Below are 17,554 nucleotides of genomic sequence, written 5' to 3'. Positions count from 1 at the left end.
TACCTGCCGCCCTCCCGACACCGCCCCCCAGCCCCCGGGCACCGCCCCCCGCAGCCCTCCAGCCCGCCCGGCACCGCCCGCCCCGGAACCGTGCTAGGGGGCGGCTCCGGGCAAGGGAAGACAGGGCGCATGCGCCCGGCCCTGCCCGCGGCCCCACCTCCAGGCGCCGTAGCACGTGACCGGCGTTTCCCGGCACCCCCCCCGCGCGCGCACTCACACTCGCACGCGCACGCACGCTTCGCGCACGCGCAAGCCGCGCCGGCTCTGGCAGATGCCATGGCGTCCGAGCGACTCCCGAGCCGGCCCGCCTGCCTCCTCGTGGCCAGCGGCGCCGCCGAGGGTGAGGCTCGCGAGCGTGTCGCGTGGCGGCGGCGGCGGCCGGCAGGCCCGCCGACCCCGAGCGGTTCGCCCTTGCGGCGCTTCCGCCTTGGAAGGGGAGCGGCGCCGGCGGCCCTGGCCTCCTGCGGGGGGACCCGGGGCGCGGCGCTCGTGTGGGAGGAGAGCGGGTGCCGCCTCGGGGCGGAGGGTGCTGGCCCGTGGGGGCCTCCGTGCGTCACGCGCCGGGGCTTGCGGTCCTGGACGCGCCGGCGGGGTGTGGTGAGGGGCGGTGGGCGGTCCGAGGAGCTGCGGGGCCGGCCTGTGCGGCCTGTGCGCGCCTGGGGTTGGGCAGCCGGCCGGTGGGACCCTGGGCCTTTCCGCGGGGGTGGCCGTGAGCCTGTGGCCGGGGCGGGAGGGGTTGGGGGAGGGGCTGTCCGGGGGCGGAGAACCCCTCGGTCCTGCCGTGTGAGGTTCCGGGGCGCCGGCGTGGGGCTCCCGCAGGGCACACGGCCGGTGCTGGGGTCCGCCTGACTGACCAGCCGGAAGGCGCCCGATTGAGCGCTTCCCAGGCCCTCGCCTGTGCTTTCTTCGTCAGACGGAAGCAGTGAGCCCAAGGTCACGTGGCGGAGAGCCCAGGTCGGGACCCGGGGTCTGGCTCTGGAGCCCCGCTTTCTTCTCGGACTCTAGCTGCCCAAGTGGGCAAGGTTGGGAGAATTGCAGGTGGACGGGTCTCCGTGCCCAGCGCGTCGGTGGGAGGAGTCGTCAGGAGTGGGGCTCTGTCCTGGAGAGGCAGGTGGGGGTGACCACCAAGGGTGGCTGGTAGGGGTGGGGTAGGGGTGAGGAGGGGTTGACTGGCGTGGCTGTGCCATGGGGAGGGGACACAGCTCTGAAAAGGCCACTAGGGCACTGAGGGCAGGAGGGGGCCCTGCAGAGACCCTGGAGGAGGGGTGAAGCCGGGTTCAAGGAAGTGAGGTCAGAATTAGAGTCCGGGGATGGTTGGTGGGTGCCGTCTGCGCTCAGTTCCTGCGCTCTGCGGTAATACCCCGTGCTGCGCGGGGGTGGGTAAAGGGGAAGCTGGGGTTTAGGGATTCCATCCAGGATTGACGTAAAGGTGGAAAGATGCACACTGTGCCCGTTTGGAAGCAGATATCCCTGGTGGGGCCACAGCCGCCAGCAGCTAGGAATGTTTTGGACTGGAAATGGGCAGAAGAGGGCTGTGAGCTGCACTGGGCGTTGTGGGCAGGGTCCAGGAGCTTTGTGAGCAGTGGCCAAGTGTCCTAAAGTGAGGACAAGGGCGAGGCCAGCCCGTGGGGGTCGGGATGCACCCGTGTTCCTGCCGACACTGGGCCACAGCCCCGCATTTGAGGACGCAGATCTCGCTCACTGTTACCTCTCCCCGGCTGAATGCCGGGGGTGGGGGGTTGGCTCGGTCGCTGGTGATTCCGTGAGTGCACCTGGGGACCTTGCATTTGAGTTTGCCTTCTGGAGAGGCTTTTAGTGGCCAGGCTGGGCAGAGAGCCCATCCTGCAGGGGCTGGGGCTTGTGGGCTGGGGCTGCTGCCCTAGCATGGTGAGGTGGGGGACCAGGAGACCCCGAGGGTGTCTGGAGCGGGGACTGTCATGCTCCTCTTCCTGCGCACAGAGCCGGGTAGCGCCCGATTGAGAGCCGTGTTGACTTTGCAGGTGTGTCTGCCCAGTCCTTCCTTCACTGCTTCACGCTGGCCAGCACCGCCTTCAACCTACAGGTGGCCACCCCTGGGGTGAGTCCAGCCAGGCCCACGGGGTCTGTCCCTTTTGGGGGGGGTGAGTCTCGGAAGAGTGCTGTTGCCCTCGGAGAAGCAGGGAGCCTGAGGTTGGTGCAGCTCCGGGAGGTGGCAAGGCTGAGGGTTGGGGCCCTGTTGAGGTCATCAGGCTCTGGTTCCTGTGTCCTGGGCTCTGGCCCTCCCTTTGGCAAGGGAGACCTTTCGTCGTGGGTCAGCCCCTGCATGTAAGAGTGAGGGTGGGGCAGATCTTCCACCTGGAGTTCTCTACTCTGCTCTGGCATGGGACCTGGGGGTCACAGCAGCAATGGGTTACGTGTTTGTCACTTTGCATACTTCTGTTGTCATCCCCAGGGGGACAGTGGGTGCACTTTATGGGGGTAGACTGAGGGTCAGCTGGGGCCAGCCGGGGGTGGGGAGTGGCATGGCTGGGTGAGGGGTCTGGGCTGTCCCCAAGCTCTTGTCAGCATTTCAGGTCCCCGTGAGCCAATAGTGGGGTGTCTGCCGCTGACCTGCAGCCCCTGGGTGCTCTTACAGGGGAAGACCATGGACTTTGTGGATGTGAATGAGGGCAATGCTCGCTGGGTGCAGGATTTCCGCCTCAAGGCGTATGCCAGCCCTGCCAAGCTGGAGTCCATTGATGGTGAGGGGCCCAGGTTGCTGAGACCTTGGGGCTTCGTGGTGTGGGGGTTCTAGGTGGGTTTGTGGCCTCCACAGTGCTCCCTTGCTTCTGCTTCTGATGTACTTGGTTTGCCACGAAGTGCTGTGACTGTCCAGGGCAGCATTCATCCAGAATCCTGGGCCCAGAGTTCTCTGTCTAGAGGAGAGAGGTGGGTGGCACAGGGAAACACGGAAAAGTCAGGGATGGCTTGTGGGTCTTGGGATCCCTAGTCTGTGTGGGGAGAAATGACAGATGATGGCGTCTGATTGGTCCTCTTGGGGAGCTGATCCCAGCCAGCAACCTCGCTCTCGGTGACTGCTCTGCCTGTGATCTTCCCGCAGGTGCCCGGTACCACGCCCTCCTGATTCCCAGCTGTCCCGGGGCCCTGGCCGACCTGGCCAGCAGTGGCTCCCTGGCCCGCATCCTCCAGCACTTCCGCTCGGAGAACAGTAGGTGACGTGTGGGACTGGGGTATGGTTGGGGGTATGTAGGTTAATGAGGAACGGGGCTCTGCCAGCAGACGGGAGAGGTCAGTGGGGATGTTTCAGGGCAGACAGGGCAGATGGGAGGAGCCTCCGATTTTGGCCCCAGAGGGCATGAGGGTACTGGGCTGTCCGTGGGGATGCACACATTCAAAGTGGGGTGCCCGTCAGGTCGCTCCTTCTGTGTGCCCTCTGCCTGTGTTCCTTGGGGGCCGGTGGCTGCACCCCCCCCAGCTCCCTCTGAGGTGGGTGGGCAACGTGCTGGCTTTGTTCCTCGTGGGGTTCAGGGTTTGAGGCCAGCGGGGGCTGGGAGAAAGGCTGTGCTGTGGAGATGTGGCATGCTGCCTGGGCCTGATGGGGACAGGATGCTTGTTAGGGACCAGCAGACAGAAGCCCAGGGGCTCCACGCAGCGTCCTTTGTTAGCGGGAGCAGGGCCTCCCGTCCCGGCACGGTCTGGACAGAGAGAGATTGTTCCTGGCCACTGCCGCCGTGGCAATGCCCGTGCGCCCACCCGATCTCAGGGAGAGCTCTGGGTGACTGTCGGGCAGGGCTGGGGCTCTGGAGGGGCCGTGGAGGGACGGTGTTCGCAGGTGGGCTGCAGCAGTGCAGGGGCGGGGACGTCTGCCACACTGCCCACCACGCCCGGCCGTGGGTCTGCTGCACTCCAGGGCTTGGTCACTGGGCCTGCCGTACCCTGTGACTGCCTGCGTCTGTTCTTTGGCCAAAACTTGAGGAAACAGCTGTGAACCAAGCCTAGTCCTGGCGCAGAAGCTGACTGGTGGGGAGGGCGCTTGGAGGTGGGAGGTGTTGGGAGAGGGGCAGGGGCCCCCGGGGGTGTCCACGGCCTTAGACTTTCTCTTACTTTCAGAGCCCATCTGTGCGGTCGGCCACGGCGTCGCGGCTCTGTGCTGTGCCACCAACGAGGACCGATCCTGGGTCTTCCGGGGCTACAGCGTCACGGGGGTGAGTGTTGGATGGTCCCAGGCATCAGAGACCTGCATATGTGCCTGAGAACTCAGGGACTGTCCCCTCTGGCAGGCGGACAGTCACTTGCCCAGACCAGGACCACAGGCTGGTGGCTGTGCTGCTTGCTCTCCCATCCCCTCCCCTGCTGACACCCAGGGTGGCCTCCAGGGCACGGCCCGTGGCTCTGGACACGGGGAGGGAAGCGCAGGGGGCTCTTAGCGGGGTACGGGGCAACTTTGGGGTGCCAAGGAAGGAGCTGACGTGGTTTTTGTGCCTGTCGTGTGCAGGATAGTCTTTGGGGCCAGGAAATGTGGGTGCAGGGCCTGGAGTTGGAGAGGGAGCCCGCCGGCCGGGGGACCGGAGGGAGGTCTAACGTGCAAAGATTGAAGCCTGACCATTTGGGGCTGCATGAGGCCAGCTTGGCAGGTGGTGCAGGGGGCTGGGGGAGCAGAGGCACAGGAGCACCACCTCAGTGTGCGCCCCTGCAACCCCGGGCCAGCAGTGGCCTCCCCGCACCCCTCCCGGGGCTCCGTTCCTTGCTCTCCGCCCCCCACCCCCCCTCCGTCGTCTGCTGGGGGCTCCGCTGGAGGCCGCCCGCTCAGCGCATTTACGGGCCTGTGCTGGGGGAGGGCAGCCGTGGGCACTGTGGTGCCCTGACCTGGGGGTGGGAACCCCCTCCCCAACAGCCCTCCGTGTACGAGCTCGTCAGGGCACCTGGCTTTGCCCGCCTGCCCCTCGTCGTGGAGGACTTCGTGAAGGATGCTGGCGCCAGCTTCAGTGGTGAGCCGGGGCTGGGGAGGCGCCGGCCAGGGGCCACAGCTGAGACCGGGCAGGCCGCCTGGCACTCGGGGGGCCCCTGAGAGGGAAGGGGCCCGGTTCTCAGGGTGCGCCTGGCCTGTGAGCCCGCCTGAAGCCCGCGCTCTCGGGACGTCCTGCAGCCAGTGAGCCCGACGCCCTGCATGTGGTCCTGGACCGCCACCTGGTCACAGGCCAGAATGCCAGCTCCACTGTCCCGGCCGTGCACAACCTGCTCTTTCTCTGCGGTGGCCGGTGAGGAGCCGTGGACGACATGGGGGGCAGGGTCCTAGCTCCTGACCAGCCCTTTGCTGGAACCTGAGCCTCGACCTGACCTGTCCCATAGGAAGTGAGATGGCTTCCTGCCTGCCAGCGGACACTGCCCCCTCTAGACAACCGGATTCCTCGGGCCTCCAGGGACCCCGCCTCCGTGACAGCCCGAGAGTGACTTCTGGATGCCCAGCTGGACCCAGTGGGATTGTTGGAGGCCTCTGAGAATCAGCCCTGAGGAGTGTCAGCTCTGGGGGAGGGGTTGCTCTCCCCACCCCCAGGCCACTTGCTTTCCCTGGGCCAGAGTGGTGGAGGGGCTCAGGGCCGTCAGGTGGTCTCTGAGAATTCCGCATGAGTTTGGCTCAGAGAGTTGGTCCGTGGGAGTCGGCCGTGGGGGTCCCCGTGTTTGTCTTGGATCCTCTGGTGGTCTTGTGCCCTGCTGGCTGGTCCCTCCCCTCTGCCTGTCCCTGTCCACCCTGACCGAGTCTCTCTGGTGGTGGCGCCAGGACGCCGTTGTGTGTGGTGAGGACAGGGCCCAGGCCTCTGTGCTGCCCCCCACTCCTGTAGGTGCGGGCGGGGGAGGCTGTGGTCCCGCTGCCTGGGGCTGGCTTGGCACTTCCCGTTTGCCCAAGGCCAGGGGGCAGCTTGTGGGGGACACAGGCTCCCGGCCCCCAGACAGGCCCCAGACCACTGGGCGCTGAAGGAGCAGCCCTGACTTTAATCCTTGCCGTGTGTGTGGGTTGAGTGTGACGGTGACACCACGTGGGGCCGTCGCTTCTGACGCCGAGACTGCTGGGTCTTCAGCGAGCAGCACTGCTCGCCCAGAGCCCTGCCCACGTGGCGTGTGGGTTTGCAGCTGCCCCAGAGCGTTCGAGGTAGAGTGACCAAAGTGCGGGTCCTGCTGGCCCGGAGCCCTGGAGCAGCGCCCCTGGGTCTACATCTGTGTGTAGACCCGGGCCTCAACAGGCCTGCGCGGGGAGGGGGGGGGCCTCCGTCCCGATGTGGCCGCTCACCCTCTGGGCTCGCGGGCCTCCAGGGGCTGGGCAGGTCCTCTTGCGCGCCACCTTGGCTTGTGCCCCTCCCTGACTTGGCTTGTGTGGCTTTGCTGCGTCTGACCCCCCGCAGCGGAAGACGGGAAGGAGGTGAGGCCTCCCCGCACCACAGAGCATGGAGATGCAGCCCTGCTCCTCTGCAGTTTTTCTGGGGGCACCGTGTCAGGAGCTCCTGACGCCACGGCCAGGCCGGCCGGCTCCACCGAGAGGCCTGGGTCCTCCGGGCCTCGGTCACCACGCAGGGTGGCCGACGTCTCTGACGAGCTGCTTTGAAGTTCCTGCCTCGTGGGCTCCGTCTCTTGTGACCCGTGAAGCTCTACCAACACTCCCGAGCTCGGCCAGATGAACCCTGGGTTCTGGGTCGGTGCAGGGCAGGGCCCCCCACGGTCCCGTACCCTAGGTGGCCGTGGCAGCTCGGTCCTGGCTTTGCGACGTGCAGGGTGCGGGGCTGGGGGCTGCCATCAGGCTTGGGGGGGGTGCAGACACCCCAGGCCTACTGCCACTCTGGGGTGTCCCCACAGGCCATCCACCCACTGGAAGTAACCGACAGCCCCACAGGAGTGACCTGTGAGTGCCTGTGACAGCAGCATCCGCCATAACAGAGAGACTTAACAAACCGTAGTTTCCCTGACCCGAGCGTCCGTCACTGCCAGACCGCGCGAGTAGCCGTGTGCTAGGACGTCATTTGGCCAGGAAGAGGAATGGGATCCTGGGAGCATCGTGCAGACTGAATCTAGACGGCGGCCTGCAAAGGCAGACCTCGGGTGTGTGTGAGTCCATTATACAAAACAGTCGCTGTCGGGGGGGTGAGGGGTGCAGGTGAACACGATGCCTCCTGTCGGGGGGTCGGGGTGCCTGGCTGGCTCGGTGGAGCGCACACCTGTGTCTCTGGGCGAGTGGGGAGTCTGTGCCCCACGTGCGGTGTAGACTGCTTCAAACAGTAAAATCTCTAAACCAGCCAATCTCGGTGGTCCGCAGGGCTCGAAGTATTAAAATCACCAGCTTGTACAGGTGAGCGGGTGGGCAGGCTTGACATTAGCTCTGTGTGCACACACGTGTGACCCAGACCTGCAGGTCCTGGGGTGCGGCCTGCTGAGCAGCTGGCCATCCACCTGCCTGCTGAGCGCTGGGACACAGCCAGAGGTGCAAAGCCTTGTCCAGGACTTGGACACCCCGCTGCCCCCTGCACACTTTGGGGGCTGCGCTCAGCACAGGCCAGACCTGCTGGGGCCAGGCCAGGGCGCCTGCAGTGCGTCCCCTCCCCAAGGCCCTGCACTGTGTGTCGTGTTGCTCCTGCCCTCGGGAGGTGGCCAGGGGGCCTCTGCAGAGCTAGTTGTCAGCCTGGGTGGACGGAGACCAGATGCCGGGGCATCTGGGCATCAGAGCTTGGCCCCTTAATCTCAGCAGACCTGTTCCTGACACCCGGCTCCCTGTGCACCGACCTTGGCTGGGCGGGGGGGGGGGGCGGGGGGCGTGGGAGGGGCCACCCTCACCAAGCCCTTTCCCCCTGTAGCGGGTCACCAGAGCAGCAGCAGCTTGAGAGCCTGCACACACCAATCGTGCCCACAAGGTGGCACCACCCCCTCCCACGGAGCTGAGCACCAGGGCAGCTGGCAGGGGAAGGGGGTGCTGGACCAGGAAGAGGAACGTGGCACAAGTGACTGCGTGAATGAATTAGGCAAAATTTTATGTAGACTCTGTGATCCATCCCTGCCCCAATTGGTAAAAAATGCAAAATTCATCACAAGGCATGTGCGATCGGCCCCGATTCAGACGGCCCCGATCTGTGGCCCGGCTCAGGCGTGGCCCTATTTTCCGTTTTCTGTGCTGAACATGCGGCCCTAGAAAGGGAGAAAGGGAGAGCGTGAGAGGTCGGTGCATGCCCATGGCCCTGCCCCTGCCAGGGCTGCTGCGGGAGGGGGTCCCGAACCTGTGGGCCAGAGTCCAGGCGGCCAGGGGAGTCGACACCCCCCGGCTCCCCGCAACACCTTCCAGCTCTGCCCCCGAGTGTGGGGCACTCACCACCAGCATCCGCTCAAGCTTCACGGCGTCCGCAGCAAACTTCCGGATCCCGTCCGAGAGCTTCTCCACCGCCATCTGGTCCTCGTTGTGCAGCCAGCGGAAGGCCTTTTCATCCAGGTGGATCTTCTCCAGGTCGCTGGCCTGTGCTGCGGAGGACAGGCACCGGGGCCTCCCACAGCCGCCCGCACCCCCGTGTGTCCCAGCTCCTGCGGGGTCCGGCCGCCCAGCATCTGGGCAGGGCCCCAGCAAGGCTCCCTCCCCGGGCGGGACACGGGCCGCCTCGGGCCAGTCCCTCACCTCCGCGCGCTCAGACGAGGGCGAAGGTGGCCGCCAGCCAAGGGTCAGAGGGCTTACCCGCCTTGGGCGACAGCACGGGCACCAGCTTGCTGCTGTCCTTGAGCAGCTCCCCCAGGAGCTTGGGCGAGATGGTGAGGAAGTCGCAGCCGGCCAGTGCTTTGATCTCGCCGGTGTTGCGGAAGGAGGCGCCCATGACGATGGTCTTGTAGTCGAACTTCTTGTAGTAGTTGTAGATCTTGGTGACGCTCTTCACTCCTGGGACGGCACACACGGTGTTCCCCAGTGGCCTTGCGCGTGCCGGAGGCAGTGCCCGCCCAGGGCGGGGTCCAGAGCTGCCACGGCTGTGCCCCCTCCACCCAGCTGTACCCCCAGCCTGGCTGTGCGCCCCCACCCCATTCTCTCAACGGGCAGCTCACCCGGGTCCTCCAGGGGCTCATAGGATTTCTTGTCTGTGTTGGCCACGTGCCAGTCGAGGATGCGGCCCACAAAGGGGGAGATGAGGGTCACCCCCGCCTCGGCGCAGGCCACGGCCTGGGCGAAGGAGAAGAGCAGCGTCATGTTGCAGTGGATGCCGTGCTGCTCCTCCAGCTCCCTGCGGGGACACGGCCCCCCCGGGGTCAGCACAGCGGCTCACGTGTGCAACACCCGCTGGGGCGCTCTGCCTGGCTTCTCTCATAAACCTGTTTCCAAGACAGGCCTCTGAGAATCGCGGTGGGTCTCCCTGGGCCAGGCAGGTGCGCCTGGGCCCCTGGGCTGCCGCCAGAGACCCCCAAGTCCCCTCCCACCGCAGTGGCGACCTGCCCTCCGTCCCACCGGTGACCTGCAGCCTCCCAGGGGCCCCCCTGCCCGCCCCCTAATCCACTGGGACGTCCTGGGGTTGAGCCTGGCCGGTAGGGCAGTGCTCACACTGCTGCAAGCTGGGGAGTGGGCTGTGACAGCTAAGCCTGCGCTCAGGCCCCTCTGGCCGTGTCTCTCTCCACCAGGGACATTGTCAGAGGGACCCACGCCCTGCGGCCCCCCAGTAGCATCCATGAAGCGCGGCCGCAGGGAACGCGGACGCGGTGGCGGCGGCGCCACAGGCCTGGGCGGCCTGCAGCAGGGCCAGCCTCTCCTAGGGCCTGCGTGCCTGGTGCCGGTGCCCTCAGGAGGCCTCCGTGGGGCCCAGCAGCCGTGCTGGTCTGACCCAACCTGTGGGGCGCGCCGGGAGGGTGACCACGGAGAGTGTGAGACAGAGCACAGACTGCGGGAGACAGCCCAGGAGGAGCGCCCCCCAGGACGAGACCATCCATTTCTCCTCAGCACCGGGATGGCACGAGACAAAGCCGCGCCCGCCGTGGGGCTGCCCTGCACGACCCCGAGGGCCGCTTAGCGCCACTGCCAAGCAGGGACACCCCCAGCCCCTCTTCCTACCCCACACCACCTTGCGCTGCTGACCCCGCTGCGGGGCACATCTGCAGCCTTAGGAAACTGTGTGGCTGCGGCCCCGGGAGTGGCTCAGGTACACTTGGCCCACTCTGATCTGGACCCCGTTTAGCGGTGTGAGTGACCCCGGGCACCGCTGCCCGAGACCCTGGCACCGGCAGCCTCCTCTGAGTTTCTGTTTCGTTGGCAGAGTCTTCCTGGCTTGGCCGCGCTACCCTGGTTTATCCGCCCGAGGACTGAGGAGACTAGCTGCCAGGGGCTCCCGGGAGAGGGTGGGCGTGAGCGGGACCGGCTGACCTGGTGTCAGCAGTAACTTCTAGGAGCCTCAGAACAATATTCCAACCACTGCTAACAAACAGAAAAACTGAGTAAACGGAAAAGGAGAGCAGGACGGCTGCAGACGGCACCAGCGGGAAGCAGAGGGTCGCCCAAGGAGCGGCGAAGCACGGAGGGACTGTCCCACGCGGCACCCGCACAGGTGCCCACAGAAGCGAACACACGTCTGAACCTGTGCACGTGCGTTCCCAAAAGCACACTCGTGACAAGCCCCAACGGTGGACACAGCCACGTGTCCATGGAAGGGTGAGTGGACACACAAAACGTGTAGACACGGGGGCACACGAGCCTGACCGGGGCCACAGCCCTGACACGTGCCAGCAGGGGAGGGGAGCCAGACACAAAAGGCCGCCTCGTGAGATTCTACTGACGTCAAACAAGCGGGCTAGAGAGCCAGAAACGGTGGCTGAGCGGCCGCGGGTGCCGGGCGGAACACGCGTGAGGAGACGCCCTCGCCCCCCGCTGTGCCGGTGTCCGCGCTCTCTGGGCGAGAACACGGGAGGAAGGCTCCGGGCTCTTCCGCCACGCACGTGTGGTTTAACGACAAGCTGCTGCTTACAACTGATGGAGACGGGGGGGGGGGGGGGAGACTGGGGATCCCACAGGGGCCTCGCTTGTCTCCGAACAGTGGGGACCCGGCCCCCCACGCTGGCCCTCTCTGGACTGCGGGTCGAGCGGGCCCATGGCCACGCAACCCCAGCCCCGGAACGGACGCTGAGCCCCCAGCGGGCCCCTCCTCACAGGGATGCTTACTTCCCAGCCTGGATTCCTTCCCAGGTGGATGAGAGCTTTACGAGGATCCTGTCCTTGCTGATGCCAGCTTCCTGGTAGAGCTCGATGAGACGCCGGGCTCGGGCCACCATGGCGTCCTTGTCAAAGGACAACCTGTAGGAACGAGAGGCCCGCTGTCGAGCCGCGCGCCTCGGACGCCCCCCGAGGAAGAGCGAGAGGGCGCCCGCAGCCTGCCCAGCCCCACACGGGGTGCAGCGAGGCCCGCCGCACAGTCTCGTTCCTCCCCAGGATCTACCCAGCTTGCACGTCGCAGGAAGGGCCGCCACGGTCGGTTTCTCCGAGGGGAGCCGCCCCGAGCGCTCGCTACCACGGCTGCGTCTCCACACCAGATGCGGCTTTGGCCCCTCGACCCCCACGACCCCGAGTCCTTACCGCGCATCTACTTCTGTGGACACACGGCCCGGAATCTTCTTTAATATTTCGGCTCCAAACAACACAAAAAGTTTATCCATGGCATTTGTAATCTGTTCCTCTTGCGACCTGAAATTCAAGGAGACAAATTAGGCCAAAAGCTTTTAGGTTTAAGTCCACAGGATTCTACAAAATAAATTCTCCCATTCCTTTGCAGCAAATTCCTTTCCCTTCCATCTTGTTTTTTTCCCCGACTCGTGGCAAACACACAGCATGATGGCCACCACTTTAAACCCATCGAGGTGCACGGCTCGGGGGCACTGAGGACGTCCACACCGGGCAGCCGGGCCCACCATCCGCCTCCGAGCTTCACGTCATTCCAGACGGAACCCCTCCGCCTCGTGGCCCCTGACAAGCCTCTAGAGGAGGGAGAGGGGCTGGCTGCGGCGGGCTGTGTGGCGGAGGGCAGGGCGGACTCCCGCTCGCGGCCTGCGCCTCGGTCCCTGCAGGCCCCCACCTGGCGGGGCACCGTCACCCCCCCAGAGACCTCGAGCGCCATCAGGAAAAGGCACAGGGAGGGCGAGTAGAACCGGCCTGTGGTTGCCTGGGGGAGGAGCAGGGGCACCAGGGAACATTCCAGACTGCATTGTGGTGATGGCTGCACCACTGAAAAAATTTACCAGGACAAACTGGACTGCACTGGGCGAGTCTTCCTGTAGCAAAGCTGTTACCAGACGCTCAAACGACAGGTCAGTGCTTGCCATGGCTGGGACATTCACCACGAAAGGGGACGAGGGGACTTTTGGGGTGCATCTTAACTGGGGCGGTATTTACAGGGGTGCACAGTCCCTTAAACAAAACTGGGCACTGAACTGGACACGCCCTGCGGCGGCGGCACCACGTGCGAGCGGCACAGGTGAGGCTGATGAAGACACCCAGGTCCCATCCCCGAGTCTAAGAGCGAACCAGTGTGCGGCTGCGCGGCTAAACCCGGGCGCAGGCCGACGGTGCCCTGCCCCGAGCTTACCCGCCCAGCCTCCGGCCGTAGGCGATGGCCTCCTCCACCAGCTCCTGGTAGGCCGGCATCTGCGCCGCAGCCAGGATCAGGGACGGGTTGGTGGTGGCATCCTGGGGCTTGTACTCGTCGATGGCTAGGGAAAGAGGGTGCACAGCAGGAGAGTGAGTGGACTTCCGCTGCAGACGAGTCCCTCCAAGCCCCAGGCAGCCCAGCGGAGGCCAGCGTGTCTTCCAGCCCCACGCAGGGAGCAGCCACACCTCACACGCATCGCCCTCCCTGTCCCGGAAGGCTGTTTGCACAACACAACCGCCACCAAGATTAGGGCCAGAGGTCCAGGTGCCCCCGGGGGAGCTGCCCCTCCCACCGAGGGGGGAGGCAGGCAGCTGGCACAGCTGGGAAGGCACTTCCTGCAGCCCAGCAACCGTGGGCAGGTGCCCAGGCCAGCGACAGGGAGGGACGCGGCTGCGCCCACGCACGGCTCTCTTCCTTCTTAGTAGCGAGCCGGCAACGCCAGGAAACCCGCGGAGCCCCACCTGCAGGCTCCCCCACGGCCACTCCCCCTCAAACTCGCATCTGCTCCAGACCATCGGCGGGCTCAGTAGTTCCATTTGGCAAGTTAGTCTTTTCAAAGTACACTTTGGTGACAAAACTAGAGACGGAGACCAGGCACTGCCAAGGACAGTGACGGGGGCGCCACCAGGAGCACAAGCAACAGAAGTCTACCCGTGTTGTAAAACCAGGGCTGGGAATGGACGCCCCACCCCCACTCAGGCTTTTGGCCACTCAACGGGGCCAGGCCTGTTGCCTCTTTCCAATGTCACGCTGGTGCCAACTTCCTGGTGCTAACATCACACCCCTGTCACAGAAAATGTCACCACTGGGGAGAGCGGGGGAAGGATTCATGGGACTTGACAGGCTAATTTTGCAACTTCCTGTGAGTCTATATTTCAAAATAGTAACACGAGAAAGTGCTCTGGGGGCGCCTGGGTGGCTCAGTCCGTTAAGCGTTCAACTCTTGGTTTGGCCTTAGGTCATGATCTCAGGGCAGTGAGATCAGGCCCTGGGTCCGGCTCCACACCCAGCAGGGAGTCTGCCTGAGATTCTCTCTCCCCCTGCCCCTCCCCTCCTAAAAAAATCTAAAAAAAAAAAAAATTTATTTTAGATGGGGGGGTAGGGTGGGGGGCAGAGGGAGAGAGAATCTCAAGCAGACTCCCTGCTGGGTGTGGAGCCCCACCCAGGGCTCGATCTCACCGCCCTGAGATCATGGCCTGAGCTGAAATCAAGAGCTTGCGCTTAACTGACTGAGCCACCCAGGCACACCTCAGCTCAGGTCTTGATCTCAGGGTCAGGAGTTCAGGCCTTGTGTGTGCTCCACACGGGGCAGGGAGCCTGGAAGAAAGGAAGAGGGGAGGGAGAGGGGAGGGGGGAGGGAGACAGAAAACGTTCCGGAGCGATGTTTATGCCCGCACGTCAGAACTCACGGAGGGAGGATGTACTGAAGGGGCCTTTCGTTACATAAAAGCAGGCCTTGGGACGCCTGGGTGGCTCAGTGGGTTAGGCCTCTGCCTTCAGCTCAGGTCATGGTCTCGGGGTCCTGGGATCGAGCCCCGCATCGGGCTCTCTGCTCGACGGGGAGCCGCCTGCTTCCCCCTCTCCCTCTGCCTGCCTCTCTGCCTACTTGTGATCTGTGTCTGTCAAGTAAATAAATAAAATCTTTAAAAAAAAAAAAAGTAGGCCTTGACAAGGCCGATTTTTGAGAAACTTAAAAACAAAACTAGTGCTCAGCCAGGTTCAACAGACGGGCTCCAGGGTTCAGGGCCCCGTGGTATGGAAGCGAACAGCTGCGGTGCAGGGTGGGGGCACCGTGCTGGGGAGAGCCTCGGCGACTCTGGTTGTATTTTCATAGCGGCCTGTGACCCACCCCTCAGCCCCCGCAAAGGTAAGAACCTTCGCGTCATAAATGACCCCAAAACCAAACGCCGTCTGCAAGGATGCCATGTTCAAGGCTGCACGGTATCAACCACTGGACCTTCTCAAGGTCGCCAATGTGCATTACGAAGAAACGTCGGCGCGTGGCTGCGGCCTTTCTGAGAAGGGGGGAAGAGCAAGTGCCGCCCCAAGGCCCCTCTGCAGGGACAGCGGCAGGAACGACAGACCAAGGCTCTGTCTGCGAAGAGAGGAACCGAGTCTAAGTGTCGAGCAGGGAAGCAGCACAGGGAGGTGCGCGCTTGCAGCACACTCTGCCCTACTCAGGTCAGCGCCCGGAGGTCTGGAGGAAAGGGCAGGGTGAGCAGGGGCGCCCCGGGAGCCGGCCGCGAGGGGACGTCTGCCGGCCTGCAGGCCCGACCCAGGCCCATCAGCCCCCACCCCCCCCACCCCCCCCGCCGCGCATCAGGCCCCGCGTCCCGCACGGAAGCCGCCGAGAGCGGGCGCTCCCTCCGCGGGTCACCGAGGAGGAACTACCCGGTTTCCCAAGCCGCCGTGAGAAAGCAGAAAAGAGCGGAAGTCGGTCCTCCCCGCCCTCTCCCCGCGCAGCCCTTCCCGGGTTTCCTGAAAGTCGGGTTTGTTCGCCGCCGAGCGGGACCGAGGCCGGTTCGGGGGCCCGCAGACGCCCCTTCCCGCTTCCCTCCCGCCAACGCGATTCGGAGCCGGAAAACCCCCAGGTCCCCGGCACGGGAACTCCGCGGTGCTCGACCGCGGGGTCCGACCCGCGCGGCTCCGCGGCCCCGGCCGGTGCGCGCGCCCAGGGCGGCCCCCCAAGCCCGGGGCGGGCCGCAGCGGGTGTGCAACAGGCGACTGCGGGGCCCGGCCCGCCAGTCCTGGCCCTTCCGCGCCCGAGCTGCCGCGAGCTCCCGGGCGGCGTGGACGAGCGGTCGGGGCCGGAATGCGCTCCGGGGCCGCCCCGAGTCCCTCCGGAGCGCGGAGCCCCGCGAGCCCGGCCAGCACCCGCGGACCCCCGAAGCTCCCCCAGGGCTTTCCAGCGGCTCGGACGCAGCGCCCCGCCTCACCCCTGCCCCTTCCGCGGCCCGCAGGCCCTGCGCTCCCGCCTCCCTCCCGGCCCGCGCCCCCCGGGGACCCCGGACGCCCCCTCCCGCCCCTCCCCCCCGCCCGGGGCGCGCGCGTCCCGGAGCTCGGGGTCCCGCGCGCCTCACCGTGGAAGTCGCCCGTGTCGGCCACCACGGTGGTGAACTGCTTGAGCTGGTCCAGCGCGCTCTCCATCCTCTGCCGCTTCACCGGGGAGCCCGACATGGCCAAGCCGACTCCGAGCGCGGCGGCCCACAATGCCCCGGGGCCCGCTCCGCGCCAGCCAATCGGAGAGCGGCGCGGGAAGGCGGGGCCGACGCGCTTCCGCCACCGGGCGGCGCCCCGCCCCGGAGACGGCGCCCCGCCCCGCGGCCCCGCCCCCCGGTGCCACGCCCCCTCCCCGGTGCCACGCCCCCTCCCCGGTGCCACGCCCCCTCCCCGGGCCAGTCCCTCGGGGGACCGCATCTCGGCGTCTGTGCTCTCCTGCCCCCGCCCCGCGTCCTCAGACCGGTGTCCCCTTCCCACAGCAGGTGTGTCCCCAAGGGACGCGCCCCCAGAGCGCTGTGCGCCCCCCTGAGGAAGGCGCGCCCCGAGCCATGCGCCCCCGAAATGAGCCTCCGGAGCGAGGCGCCCCTGCGCGGGGTGTTCCCCGGAGCGGCTGGAGCCCGGAGTGACCCTCGGGGCGTCCGGTCCCCAGCGGGCCGCCCCACTGAGAAAGGGCCCGGCGGGGCTGGGGAGGGGGACAGGGACCCGGGGCGCCGCGGTCCGGCCCCAGCGCGCCCCGACGTGGAGGCGGGAGGGAACCCGAGGCGGGGAGCGCTCCGGCCCGCCCCGCCGCAGCGGCCTGAGCGGGGCCTTCCTTGGGGCCGGCGTCCGTGGTCAGCGGAGAACGACCAGGCCCCGAAAAGAAAGCAGCCGCGGGGGACGTGGTCAGCAGCCCTGCCGGCCGGGGCGGCCCTGGAGGCGCCGGAAGGTCGAAGGCCCCGGGTAACTCCCCGTGAGACCCCCACGGCCCCCTGTGGGGCGCCCGCCCTCCCGGGGCCTCCTCTGTGTCCTCGAGTAACACAGCCTGTCGCTCTGCGCGCTCTCCTGTGTCCAGGAGACGCCCGCGTGGACTCCCCGGCCCAGAACCGCGCTCCCGCCGCTCCGTAAAACGCAGAGGGGCCTGTAGGGACGAGGGAGGGGGAGCCGCCGAGTCCAGGCCCCTGACCCCCCCCCCCAGCAGTGGCTCGGAGGCGGCCTCCAGGCTGCAGACTCTGCATGGGGCCGTGGCCGGACTGCGGCCCACGGATGCTGCCAGCCGTCGGCCACTGCAGACAGCGAGGCCGGGGGCCAGCGGCGGCCCACGCCCCGGGCAGCGCAAGGACTGGAGGTCGGAGTGGGCTTGAGGCCCTGCCCCCCAGTCCTCGTGGGGCCGCAGGCGCCGCGGAGGCACCCCCTGCCCTCAGCCCGGGCCTGGCCCTCCAGGCCCTGACTCGACAGACGCAGGTGCCGGCGCCTGGGAAGGAGCCGGCTGGAGGCCGGCCCGGTGGTTTGGTTTTCTCCTGCACAGAACCGGATCCACAAGGGGTGGACTCCTGCCTTGCCTCTGACACTGGGACTCCATCCCACGCCAGGAACGCTGAGTTCAGAAGGCGTCCCAAAGGCGCGGTGTGCGAAATCCGCCGTCGGAAGCGAACTGCTGGGTTGTATGGGCAGCTTATCTGTCTCGTACCTGCTGTCCGGGTCTGTATATATTCTGGACCGTCTTTTTGTCAGATGTGTGTGTATTGTCGCTGTTTTCTCCAAATCTGTGGCTTATGTTTGCATTTTCTTAACTGTGTCTTCAATGAGAAATTTTAAATTTTGATGAAATTCAATATAACAATTTTTAACTTTATGGTTAGTGCTTTTTTGTATCTCCTCAAAAAAAACAAATGTTTGCTTGCTTCCAAGTGACAAGAATATTTTCCTGTGGGTTGTTTCAGAGTCATTTTAGTTTTGGCTTG

General features: G+C 66.0%; 2 protein-coding genes across 4 annotated transcripts; one reads left to right on the top strand and one right to left on the bottom strand.

Annotated features, from left to right (window-relative positions):
* Window positions 1-246: 246 nt before the first annotated feature.
* GATD1 (glutamine amidotransferase class 1 domain containing 1) lies at window positions 247-8,050 on the top strand. 3 transcript variants are annotated; one of them, XR_013967557.1, is made up of 9 exons: window positions 247-340; window positions 2,001-2,077; window positions 2,615-2,720; window positions 3,080-3,191; window positions 4,090-4,184; window positions 4,874-4,967; window positions 5,126-5,237; window positions 5,329-7,074; window positions 7,818-8,050. XR_013967557.1 is itself a non-coding variant. In XM_080816456.1 (8 exons), exons 1-8 carry the CDS (start codon window positions 277-279, stop codon window positions 5,333-5,335), a joined length of 663 nt encoding a protein of 220 aa, XP_080672582.1. In that variant the 5' UTR covers window positions 247-276; the 3' UTR covers window positions 5,336-7,264. The 3 variants fall into 3 exon arrangements, 1 of the variants encoding a protein (XP_080672582.1); XR_013967558.1 differs by lacking the exon at window positions 7,818-8,050 and having other exon boundaries at window positions 5,329-7,264; XM_080816456.1 differs by lacking the exon at window positions 7,818-8,050 and having other exon boundaries at window positions 3,080-3,187; window positions 5,329-7,264.
* Window positions 7,975-15,836, bottom strand: TALDO1 (transaldolase 1). Its single transcript, XM_080816455.1, has 8 exons — window positions 15,695-15,836; window positions 12,552-12,675; window positions 11,546-11,653; window positions 11,135-11,266; window positions 9,040-9,215; window positions 8,681-8,878; window positions 8,327-8,472; window positions 7,975-8,145 (listed from the first exon to the last, which is right to left on the bottom strand). Exons 1-8 carry the CDS (start codon window positions 15,789-15,791, stop codon window positions 8,113-8,115), a joined length of 1,014 nt encoding a protein of 337 aa, XP_080672581.1. The 5' UTR covers window positions 15,792-15,836; the 3' UTR covers window positions 7,975-8,112.
* Window positions 15,837-17,554: the final 1,718 nt, after the last annotated feature.

This window comes from Martes martes (assembly GCF_963455335.1).
Source record: "Martes martes genome assembly, chromosome: 10".
Taxonomy (NCBI): Eukaryota; Metazoa; Chordata; class Mammalia; order Carnivora; family Mustelidae; genus Martes; species Martes martes.
The sequence above is the reverse complement of the archived record's forward strand: the minus strand, read 5'-3'. Positions and strand labels throughout refer to the sequence as shown.